Source organism: Schistocerca piceifrons, chromosome 4, assembly GCF_021461385.2.
Source record: "Schistocerca piceifrons isolate TAMUIC-IGC-003096 chromosome 4, iqSchPice1.1, whole genome shotgun sequence".
NCBI lineage: Eukaryota > Metazoa > Arthropoda > Insecta > Orthoptera > Acrididae > Schistocerca > Schistocerca piceifrons.
In genome coordinates, this window is record NC_060141.1 from 471,589,096 (window position 1) to 471,601,819 (window position 12,724).

The following is a 12,724-nucleotide window of genomic DNA, read 5'->3' on the forward strand; positions in this document are numbered from 1 at the left end:
CAAAGAGTACACAACATCCTCTTGATAAATGTTAAAAAGACTTTCTTTGTAGCTCATCTGTGTCTGGTAGAATTACGTTGACTAGAACATTCGGTCAGACTACAACAGCCACAGATAGAATCTTCATGAACTATAAACCTTGTTAAAAAAGTAACTTTACTTTTTACGCAGAAGATAATAATCAGATCTTTTCGAAGTCAATGTTCATACAGCATGGCAGTTTAAATTTCTCTCATATAGTGAATTATTGTCGTTCTGCCAAGTATGTTTCTTACGCCTGGGCGGGTATAGCTGGATAGAAAGTACACAGAGACTTCATTCGAACTTCCCATGAAATTAATCAGTTGAGGAGTCATTTTAAATTTTAGTTATTTTGTGTCTAACTGAAGCCAAAGTAGGTACTTTGAAGTTACGTAACGTGACTGCCAATTACAACGTTTCCACCCTCCCATGTCTTACTTACAAATTCAACTGTTACTTAAGGAAAAGTTTGTTTCCCCATTCACCTAGTTATGGAAACGTTATACTACCTCAAATGCTTTGATTTTCTTCTGTTCGGCTTTCCTCGCAGTCCAAGTTTCACTAATGCTGAACTCCAAACGCGTACTGTCAGAAATTTCTTCCTCAAATTAAAGCCTGTTTATGACACTAGCAGACTTCTCTTGGCCAGAAACGTCTTTTTCCAGAGGTAGTCTGCTTTTGATGTCCTTTTTGCTAGGTTCATCGTGTGTTATTTTACTCCCTAGGTAGAAGAATTCCTTAACTTCGTCTACTCCCTGATCCACATTCGCTGTTCTCATTTCTGCTACTTCTCGTTGCTTTCGTATTTCTTCGATTTACTGTCAACCCGTATTCTGTATTCATTTAACAGTTCTTTCCATTTAACACATACTGTAATTCTTCTTCACTTACACTGAGGATAGCAATGCCATCAGTGAATCTTATCATTGACACAGGCTTATTCGTAAATAGCTCCACGGTTTCAGAAGACCACTGTGCAAAAACCTAAAAGACATACAGAAAATAAATGCATATCAGTGGATACAGCATCTCTGCAAACTCTTAACTCACATCACAGATGCACAAAATGGGCGCTACTTGTGACATTGCAAACGTAATATTTGTACGGAATTAATTGAAGTCGCTGCTGCTACCCGCGAAGGCGCTGCGCCTTGAAAACTTGATTTGAAAACTTGTTCACTGTGCTGCGGACACAGGCCAATTTGGCGCGACGGTACAGAGTGGATTATATGTCCCCATGTTCTGAACTGTTGCCCAATAGCTGCACGCTCTGCAACTACGCCACGGCGCGTATTACGAAAGGAAACTTTAAGGGATGCTCTACACAGTCATATGTTTCATTTTTCTGTGTCATTTGTTTTCGTGCAGGCTTCTTCCGAAACCCCGCAGATACCGATGAATAAACCTGTATGTACACTGAAGTGAAAAAAGTAATGGGTAGCTATATGCAGATATATGCACATGGGACATTCCAATTCGGAAATCGATAGGGAATTCATTATACCGAGATCCAGAGTGTCAAGAGTGTGCTGAGAGTACCAAATTTCAGGCATTATCGCTCACCATGAACAACGCAGTAGCCGACGGCCTTCACTTAACGACCGAGAGCAGCGGCGTTTGCATGGAGTTGTCAGTGCTAGCGGACAACCAACACTGTGTGAAATAATCGCAGAAATCAATGTGGGATGTATGAGGAACGTATCCATTAGTACAATACGGGAAAATGCTGTATTAGTGAGCTATGGCAGCAGACAAAAGACGCGAGTGCATTTGTTAACAGCACGACATCGCTTGTAGCGCACTTCCTGGGCCTGTGACCATTTCGGTTAGACCCTAGAGACTGGAAAACCTTGGCCTGGTCAGTTGAGTCATGATTTCATTTGGTAAGAGGTGGTGTGGTAGGGTTAGAGTGTGACGCAGGCCTCACGAAGGCAAGGACCCAAGTTGTCAAGAAGGACAAGTTGGTGGTGGCTCCGGAATGGTGTGGGCTGCTTTTACATGGAATGGGCTGGGTCCTCTGGTTCAACTGAACGGATCATTGACAGGAAATAGTTACGTTCGGCTACGTGATGACCTTTCTGAGCCATTCACGGACTTCATGTTCAGAAACAACGATGGAATCTTAATGGGTGGCAATGCACCTTGTCACCCGTCCACAGTTGTTTACGATTAGAAAGAGTATTCTCGACAGTTTGAGCGAATGATTTGGTCATCCACCAGACATTCATAGGACATAATCGAGAGGTCAGCTCGTTCACTAATTCCTGCCCCGCCAATGTTTTCGCAGTTACAGTCGGCTGTAGAGGCAGTATGGGTGAATATTTCTGCTAGGGACTTAAAACGAGTTGTTGAGTCCATGCCACGTCGAGCACTATGTGAGGTAAAAGGAGATCGGACACGATATTAGGAGGTATCTCATGACTTTAGTCACCTCAGTAGACTCTAACTAGCAGTACTTGAATGGTTGGGTGTACTCACCAGCGCAGAATTGGAGAATGACGTTGAGCACGGAGGGCGGCAGCAGATTCTTGAGCTGTGTCGGCCTCCCACAGCTGTCGCTCAGTTCTTCCAGCAGGGCGCGAACCTCCTCCTCCACTTGAGCCTGCATGGCTGCCCCATTGAAGCCCAACGAACGCAGGTGACGCATTGCGAAAGCGCGCTGCTCCTGCCACAGCTTGCCGTCAACCAACGAAATACCTGCGCAGCCAAACCATTTCTCCATCAGCTCATTGTTGCACGCTCAACCCAACCCGACATACACATAAGGAGAAAGAAAGGAAGGAATATTCGGGCACATCGTCGTGTCAACGACGAGGTCACTCGAGACAGAGCACAAACTCGGACTGGGGAAGAAGTCTAACTTGTCATTTTCAAAGTAACCATCTCAGTTATCCGTTAAAGATCTTACTGAGGATGGAAGCTCCTGCTGATTTTCCTTTATATTTGCGATTTGAGTTTGCGTTTTCATCTCCGTCTTCTCCAAAACGTAATGTATATCTTTTTCCTGTTTAACCAAATGTGTTCGACACTCTGGGTCATTCTCTGTAGTTCTTGATTTATTTCCGTAAAAATATTACATAAAGTTCCAGGTTATTTTTCTGTCTTAGGCCAAAAAACTATAAGATGTGCATTTTGTATGTTGTTTTGACCACTCAACTAAAACTACTTTAATATCGACATGATATGCACAGATCGACTTGCTTTACACTGTTTTATGGCTTGACAGTATGTCAACAGCGAAGTAATCGGAAGAATTTGCTTAAAGACTTATCAGTTTAGGTTTCATACTCCATGGATTATTTTGCACGATAGGTCGTATTGATGTCAAACAAATCATTTCACATTCCCATAGCAAATTAAACCGCACATATAGTTACGGTCTTAATGTTACTAAACTTTTAGTCTCCCCCTCCACAAAAAAAGAAGTGATATGCAGATTCTGTTAGCTAGTAATAGAAAGTCTTCCACAGAATAAGAATTGTCAAGGGAAAACTTTCTCAGTTTGTTTTCAAATTTTACTTTGCTGTATGTCCGACAATTTATATCACTGCGAAAGCGATCAAAAATTTTTGTTGCAGACTTGTGAAGGCCTTTTAAAGATAACCTTAATGTGAAGTGAAGAATGTCATTTTTCCTTCTGGTATTGTAATTATATACATCATTGTTACTTTAGAGCTGTAGTCGATTATTTAGAATGAACTTCATAAAGTACTGAATTTTCTATGAAGCAGTAGTCCAGTCTTCGAAAGAAGCACTTGAGCTACGAACTCACGACATGCAGAAACATATGGCCTCAGTATACCACTATCTATTGTTTCTGAGAGGTGCATTTGGGGCCTGGAGATGGTTTAACGAATTGCCGAAACTTTTAGCGAAAATAAAATAACATCTCAATTGCAAAACTGTTTCATTATTAAATATTTGACTAGCCGCTGTCCGATGTCCACAACGGATCAAGAGAGACAGCGCTATTTCTCCATTTGCTACATACTCACCTGTTTTGCGGGTTCGGGACAGTCCGTGGAGTGTGAGAACAAAGTGTCAGGGCTCTTCCCACTGGCGCTAACCTGTAAATTGGCCGGCTCATATTTTACGATCTTGGTGGGAGCGAAGTTTGCTGTTATAATTCGCTCATCGGAGAGACATTCGTGCCAGGCCCTACGATTACCAGTAGTGTCAGGGAGAGAGCACCTCAGCGAAGTATAGGAGGAAAGTTGAGGGAGATTCGAAAGGACACTCTTGGTTCAGAATTCATTCAGTTAAGACACTTTTGTTCTAAGTTTGGAACAATCAGAACTCCTTGAACTGGAGCCGGTGCCTCATTTTGCACTGGATTCTGCGCTCTGGGACTTAGCCGAATTTCGCTGAAGGGGCTTGGATGCACGGTGCACTTTCACGAACATTACGCAAGTGCTGTGTAAGATGGCAGCGCGCTGGTGGGAATGACGGTGAGTGTTCTAAGAGGTTGGTTACGTCAAATAGGCAGACTTCACGTCGTCGATCATCTGAGATTTACGAGAGGCAGGGGAATCACTCACACAATCTCACACGGTCTTCTTGTGTAACTGGTCAGGTGTTCATTCACGTTGTTATACGGGGCGTTCAAAAAGTCTCTTCGCAGTGCCGTATGATTGTTATCCGCGCGTGCCGTATGCCGCAGTGAATATACCGAAATGAAACTCAGTGAAATACAAGTTATTAATTTACTGAATATTCATTTTTACTTACAAATTTCCACATTAAATGTTGAAAGTGTCCCCCATGTTGTTGAATACACAATTCAATTCGTCTAATCATGTTTCCAAACACAATATGTAACATTTCTTTTGTAACAGAAGCAGTGAAAGTGGATATTGCAGTTTTCAATTCATCGATGGATTTTGGACGGTTTTTATAGACAGTTGTTTTTGCTGCACCCTACAAGAAAAAGTCAGGTGGTGTTAGGTCAGGCGATCGTGGAGGCCAAAGTCCCTGTGAAATTATGCTATCACCAAAAACATCAGCGAGCAGTGACATTGAAACGCGAGCTGTATGCGCGCTTGCACCATCTTGTTGAAAATAACCGTTCAGTATTTCATTTAACAAAAGTTCTCCTATGAATGGGTACAGAATATCACTGCATTATCGTTGTGCGTTTATTGTTTCGTTGAAAAGTATGGGACCCACAATCCGACGTCTAGAAATTGCAATCCAAACTCTTATTTTCACAGAATGAAGTGGTTCCTCATGAATGCACAATGGATTTGCAGTACTCCACATACCAGAATTTTACGAGTTCATGTACCCGAATAAATGAAACCACGCCTCATCAGTGAAAAACGATTCATTAAGAATATCCCTTCCATTTTGTTGAACGAAATTTTTGAACCATTGACAATAATGCAGTCTCCTGCCACGATCAGTATTTTTCAGTTCTTGCGCGACTGTCACTTTGTATGGGAAAAGTTCTAATTTTTTCTTACAGCTATGTGGGCCGTTCCGACACGAACATTGATTTCCTGGGAGAGTTTTCTTATTGACTTGTTCGGACTCATGGACATTTTATCGGAAATGTCGAGTAGTTTATCCTCAGACAAAACGCTAGGACTACCACTTCTCGGTGCATCTGTCACTGAACCTGTACCTCGAAATTTGTTAATCAAATCTCGCACAGTATCACGATGTGGGAATGTTGTCTCCGGGAAAACTGAATTAAATGTTTGACGAACTGAAACTATGTATTTACCGCCAGCTTTGACACTTTTTCGACCAAGAACACGCGTTCTTCAATGGTTAGCATTTTAACAGTGACAAAAACGAAACAAACGAACAAAGGAAGTAAACTTAAACGTTCACGCCAACACATAACGACACACACCAACGATACTACCGACGCTGACTGATATAAACGAAACAGTGGAATGTTGGGAGAGTCCACCTGGGAAGTAACCCAGGCAAGCGAACAATAATAGGACAGGCGCGGCTAACAGTCATACGACACTGCGGAGAGATTTTTTGAACACCCCGCACAAATGAAATGCAACCCGTGATCTTTTAAGTGCCGTAAGGTCGCCGTGCTTCATATCTGCGGTGACAGGGGATACGACGTTCGTAAGTAGCCTCGTTGGGAAGTTGACGTGTGTTACGTCTCAGCCTGCTATTTGCTGTACTTGGGAGAGTTCACAGCATTCGTCTACAAACACATACACACACACACACACACACACACACACACACACACACAGAGAGAGAGAGAGAGAGAGAGAGAGAGAGAACACCGTTTCACGTAATCTGTTCATCGGTTTTGTTTTGTCCAGTATGGAGCTAATTATGAATGTTGGATTGACTTTTTGTGCTGCATGTAATGGGCGAGAACTTACAGGATTTTTGTGTGAATGTATTTGGTATGTGTGTGTGTGTGTGTGTGTGTGTGTGTGTGTGTGTGTGCGTGTTTGTGTCAGAAAGAGAGAGAGAGAGAGAGAGAGAGAGAGAGAGAGAGAGAGAGAGAGATAGAGAAGGTAGTTGAGAAACAAGTGTTTTTGGATAATCGAGGAATTTTGATGTACTGTATTCTATTTGAGAAAGTACAGTTGTACAGTTAGTTAAGTGCTGAAAATAGCATTTCGTTGCGTAGTGTTGTGTATACCGTGCGGTAGTTCCCTATTGTAAAGTTTGAGTAGAACCTGATCTCATGGTCCTCAGGGAAAGCCATAGGTTCGGCTTATGCCTTATTCGATTTAGGGAAATCAGAATAGCAGGACGGGGATTTGAACCCCATTCCTCCCCACGGTAAATCCACGGTCTTGTACATACACCGAGTCAGTTTGGACGTTTCTGTTTATGAATAAGTAATTGTTAGTATGACTTTGCGTGAACGCAAACCAGAATGCTGGAAATTTGTACTCGATTCCCTCGGTTGTATAGTCAAGGGGGTAAATGTATATAAAGTCTTTGGTATCAAATTAAGAAGGAAATGAGAAGTAGTAATACGCTCTTCATTAAAACTTTCCCGGATGTGTGACCATGATGAGCTGTTATATAGATCAATGTTTCGACCAAACCAACAGGTGGCCTTCCTCAGAGTGATGTAAATGCACCACCCACCTGAAGACTGATGTCAATATTGGCAAAACTTTAATCAATGCAATAACATGCTGACGTGTTGATGTCGACGCAGTACTTTCACCAAAGATGATAATGTTGCATAACGCTAGGTTAACATGATCAGCTACTGCCCAAAATGTAGATAACGTTTGACCAGAATGAAATCTGAAAAAATATGTGAATTTAGTGAGGAACCAAAGAAATTCCAGTCTGCATGAATCGTTCGGTTATCGATCTTCCACAGGAACTCAATCCTTTTCTCTAGTGTAGTGCTACACACGGAGCAGATGATCTGGAGCTAGTTGTTTCGCGCCATTTCGTTTTGAAACTGCGACCTGCTCAGCTTGAGCAGGCAGTGTAAGAAGTTCATGTGCTTCCGAGGGATTAGAAATGAAGAGAAGAAAATAACTGCTTCAAATCTACTGCTATCTTTGGACTATACGAGAACAAAACGTCAAAATTAATAACAGTGTGTTAAATTACTGTCACAAATCGCTGTAGAATATCTATTCATTTTTTACCACTATTTTCTGGTTACATTTGTGGACACTTGGAGAGAGAACTCCATGCGCACCTACAGATTCAGGTGGAACAGGTATGCTCTCAGGTCTGATTTGTCAGCAGAGGGCAGTCTGTGAATCTCATTAGGTCAAGCATGTCTCCCTGGGGTGTTGAGCAACCTTCGCAGAGGCCAAGCTCAGGCCAGCTTCGCTGCTTTTGTTTTAATACGGCCGGCCGCTACCTATGTGCTGGACAGTGTATGCCGTGCCCCTTCTCATCCCCTTCTGATGATTTGAACACAAAATTTTTGAATTTCTGTGCTAACTTCGAAGGCCCTGGCACCGCGGTGCCACTCAGTTAACGTAGAAACGTCTCTTCCGCTTCGTTCAAAAAATTCGATTTATCCAATGAGACTGCTTTATGTCACTTAGCGCATGAAACCTACCGGCAGACCAATCAAGGTAACTGTACTTCAGCCTAGTGCCAACGTGGCAGTGGTAAAATGGGCCATAGTAAGCAAAAATTGAAAATTTGCTTTTCTTTGTCCAATTTTTTGTTAATTTTGATATATTTCTGGTCCGTCACATTGGCAATAGTTTTAGAGTCGTCCTCTCTACGTTTAATTTTTGAAAGGTTAGAAGATAGGCAGGAATAAGAAACATTTTGACGTTGGGGGGGGGGGGGGCAGTTTGTCAGAGATGTCGGAAGATTCACGCCATCTGGGGCGGTTTGACACACTTCACTGTTATTGACGAGATGTAAGTTTTCACAGTCGGCTGCAGAGTGATCTGTAATCTGATTAGCTCGATTCTCATATGTTTCAGGTATGCAACCTGAGTTGCTGATTTAATTCTGATTTGTATTTTGTTTCTTTATTTGGTATTCGTGAGCTGCACAAATAGGGATATGCAGTCGTCCTTTTAATTTGATACTACCCACAGTGGTAAAGTTACTTTTGTTAATGTAGTTTTGTAATTACATTATTTGTATTCTTTGATAACTTTTGATGAAACTTTCTGATACTTAAGCGTTAATAAAATTCTGTTCAAGCTAGACTTGACCTCTGTGTCAAGATCCTCCGTTCAATATCACTAGGACATTGGTTTTAGAGCGAATTGTGTAAAAAGAGAGTAGAATATGTGTTTGAACATGGTGAGACTGTTAGAAAAGCATGGACAGCTGTGAAGACCACGCATTAACTTAAAGTCACAGGAACATTGTCGTGGAAAAAATGGCTCTGAGCACTATGGGACTTAACATGTGAGGTCATCAGTCCCCTAGACTTAGAACTACTGAAACCTAACTAACCTAAGGACATCACACACATCCATGCCCGAGGCAGTCGCGCGGTTCCAGACTGAAGCGCCTAGAACCGCTCGGTCAATGCGGCCGACCATCGTCGTGGAAATTAGGCAAAACAGATTAATACAAATTAAATATATCAAATGAAACTATTTGATTCCAGAGCATTTTATAAATTCTGAAACATCTATCATGTACAAATGCAGACTGAAGCGACGAATGAAAATTTGTACGAAGGGCAGGATTGAAACCAGCGTCGCCTGCACACTAGGCAGATGCGTTGACCACTACGCCACCCTGGCACAGTGGCTTTCTACAACTGCACGATCTACCCTAGCACGCCTCCGTCCTCAGTCCAAATTCCAATTCATGCTTTAGCCACTTTCTACTCCCCCTAAAAACGAACAGCATTGCAGAGACTCCCCAGCTTTATTGGAATAGCACCTCAGACTTAAAAGACTCTTGATCCATACAGTTCCATTTGGTTAAAACGTTGGCGCCTGCGGTTCAGACAAGATCCCCCGTTTGCTCGATACTGATGTGCTATTCCAGTACAGTCGGACAGCTTCTACAATGCTGTTCGAATATAGAGGGAATACCAACTGGACTGAAGCATGAATGGGGATTTGAATTGAGGAGGGACCCTTGCTACGGTAGTCCATGCAATTCAACAAAGGCACTGTGGCAGGGAGCCAAAGCGGTTAGCGCACCTGTCCAGTGAGCAGGAGGCATGGGTTCGAAGCGACACTGATACAAATTCTAATTATTCGCTTCGCTCTGCATGTTTTTGTTCCTAACATGAGGCATGACCCTGTCGAATTGTATTAAAGGAAAACACGTTACTGGCACTCAACTTACAGTGATTCATAAATAATTGTCATTTCCATACAAAGAAGAAGAAACATTTTAATTCTTTACTTTTTGAAACAAGTGGTGCACGTCTGATAATTTTGACGTAACAAAGTAGTGTGTCCTCCTCCTGAAGGGTGGTTTGAACATCGCAGTGCCTTACTAGTCCTGGTCCTGTAGCCTCTGGTCGTGTTGCTCTTGTCTTCCTCTGACCCCAGAACTAACAGATCCAGTTTAACGTAGACTCCGTACCGTAGAGCATCTTAGCATTTTCACATAAATAAATCAACGCCAAACGTGAAATAAGCGATAAGTGACAGGAAAAACACACGACAAGTTGAGATCTAACCTCAGATCTTTGCATTTAACGTCATACACTTATCCACTGAGTCACTTTATTTTTTGTTTTCCTTTCTTAACTGTGACCACCCCGAAATACCTATTTGTCTTTATTTATGTATCCCAGATGCTGTTAGGGTGGTGTTGGTTTTAGTCTCAGTGCGTATCCTTACAGTGAAGTCGAACGTGAGATTGATTGCGTCACTTGCAACTTCTTGCAGCGTTGCTGAATTACATTTACGGCGGTGCAACTCACCTCTTCGCTGCCCCAAGTTGCGAAGGTACGCAAAGAAGTTTTGGGGCCGTCCTTCAAATTCGGGTCGCGTGAGCACTTCGCGTATCAGGTCCTTGGTGGAGACGATGACGGTCAAGTCGCCGCCCAGACGAAGGCCCACCAGGGGAGACCCATACTTCTGAGCGAGGTACGCGTATGCCTCGTGCTGCGATCCGAACTTTTCGCCCAGACGGCGGATGCCCCAATAGTTGCCCACCACTGGAAGCCATGTTGGACCTGGAGAGAAAACCAGACAGATGTATACACGAATGCTTTTCTGGCTAAGCAGTCGTCTACGTTATACTACTATTTTCTTGTTAGTAGAGGGACTTTGTTCAAATCATCGCCGCAATATTAAATACTCCATTCAAACATGTATTCAAGACTGAGGCTCCTACAACTGCGCCGGCCGCGGTGGTCTAGCGGTTCTAGGCGCTCAGTCCGGAACCACGCGACTGCTACAGTCGCAGGTTCGAATCCTGCCTCGGGCATGGATGTGTGTGATGTCCTTAGGTTAGTTAGGTTTAAGTAGTTCTAAGTTCTAGGGAACTGATGACCACAGCAGTTAAGTCCCATAGTGCTCAGAGCCATTTGAACCATTTGAACAACTGCATGATGGTCGCGGAAACACAAAAATGTACACTCTAAGAAAAAAAATGACAGGACGAATGAGTCATCCAAATGGGACGAATACCGGTAGATGTGGCGTACATGTACAAAAAAATGATTATCGTTATTGAAAAACTGGATGATGTACTCAAGAGAAGGATCTTCACATAATAAGCAAGTCAATAACGCGTTAGGTCTCCTCTGGCCCTCATGCAAGAAGTTACTCGGTTAGCACTGAGTGACCAAGTTGTTGGATGACTTCTTTATGGATTTCGTGGCAAAGTCTGTCCATTTGGGGTTAAATCATGAAAATCCCGAGAAGTCTGTAGAGTTCTGTTGACAATGCTCCTAATGTTCTCAGTGGGGTGAGAGATGAGTTGACCTTGCTGGCCAAGGTAGGGTTTGACAAGCAAGAAGACAAGGAACAGACACTCTCGCAGTGTGCAGGCGGATTACCTTTCTGAAATGCATGCCCGGTATGGCTTGCCATGGAGAACAACAAAACGGAGTGTAGAATATCGCCGACCTACCGCTGTGCTGTAAGAGAGCCGTGGATGACGACCTAAGGTGTCCTGCTACGAAAATAAATGGCGTTCCAGACTGTCGGGCCGTGTGGCGCACGACTGTCAGGTTGGTAGGCCACCACTGCCAGTGTCTTCTCCAGACCCGTCTTCGTTGGTTACTGGGGTTCAGTTCGAAGCGGGAGACATCACTGAAATAATTCTACTACACTCAATTAGGTTCCATGCTAAAGACTTGACTAGAGACACCTCGGACGGTGGTGGAATATCAACCTGACTGTCACCTGCCATATGGCCTGATAATCAGAAGTGATGGTCCGGGGTGCCATTTCTGTTTCATTGCTTTTAGTGGCGAACCATCCTTACATTTCAGCAACATAAGGTCCGCCCACATACGACGGGAGTTTCTGCTGCTTCTCTTCGTGCTTGCCAAACCCTACATTGGCCACCAATGTCGACGGATCTCTCCCCGATTGAGAGTGCTTCGAGCATTATGGGCAGGGTACTCCAACCAGCTCGAGATTTTGACGACATAATTCGCCGGTTGGACAGAATTTGGCACGGTATCCCTCAGCAGGACATTCAACAACTGTAAATAAATGCCAAGCAGAATAACTGCTTGTGTAAGGGCCAGAGGTTGACCAAAGCCTTGACTTTCTCAATTTGTGAAGCTTTTTCTCTTGAATAAATCATCCAATTCTTCTGACACTGTAATAATTTGTTTGTCTTTACACCAACATTATATCTATTGATTTGCGTTCCACTCGCATAATTCTTTTGTGGTGCGTGTTTTTTTTACATTCTTTACTTTTATATTCTTTATTTTTTTACTCTTTTCCATAGAAAGTATGAAAGTAAGATAAGTGTTCTCGGTACTCCAAATCAATAATGCTCCTCAAAATAAAGAAATTACCGGGCACTGATGGGATTGCTATTAGGTCTTACAGGGAATATGATGTGAAATAACCCCTTCGCTAATTGATATTAATCGGGATTCTCTCGGTGTACTAGTGAAAGAGCAAAATTCAGTTGTACTGAAGGATAAGAGAAGGTATACACAGTATTGCAGACCAATATAGTAATGTCCCTCTGTTTTACGAATTTATATTGTATTCTAAATACTAATAATATAAACTACCTTGAGGAAACGAAATTATCCTGAAAGAAAATGCAGATAACCGGAAAAAACACTCGTCTGAAACACAATTGGGAAAAGCCGCAAGTG

General features: G+C 42.8%; 1 protein-coding gene across 1 annotated transcript in view; it reads right to left on the reverse strand.

The window, feature by feature from the left end:
* Window positions 1-12,724, reverse strand: part of LOC124796020 (methyl farnesoate epoxidase-like) — a 162,773-nt gene that overhangs the window by 103,890 nt on the left and 46,159 nt on the right. Inside the window, exons 2-3 of the mRNA XM_047260103.1 lie at window positions 10,352-10,606; window positions 2,500-2,718 (exon numbers count right to left, since the gene is read on the reverse strand). Coding sequence (XP_047116059.1) covers window positions 2,500-2,718; window positions 10,352-10,606 — 474 coding nt within the window. The remainder of the gene's footprint in view (window positions 1-2,499; window positions 2,719-10,351; window positions 10,607-12,724) is intronic.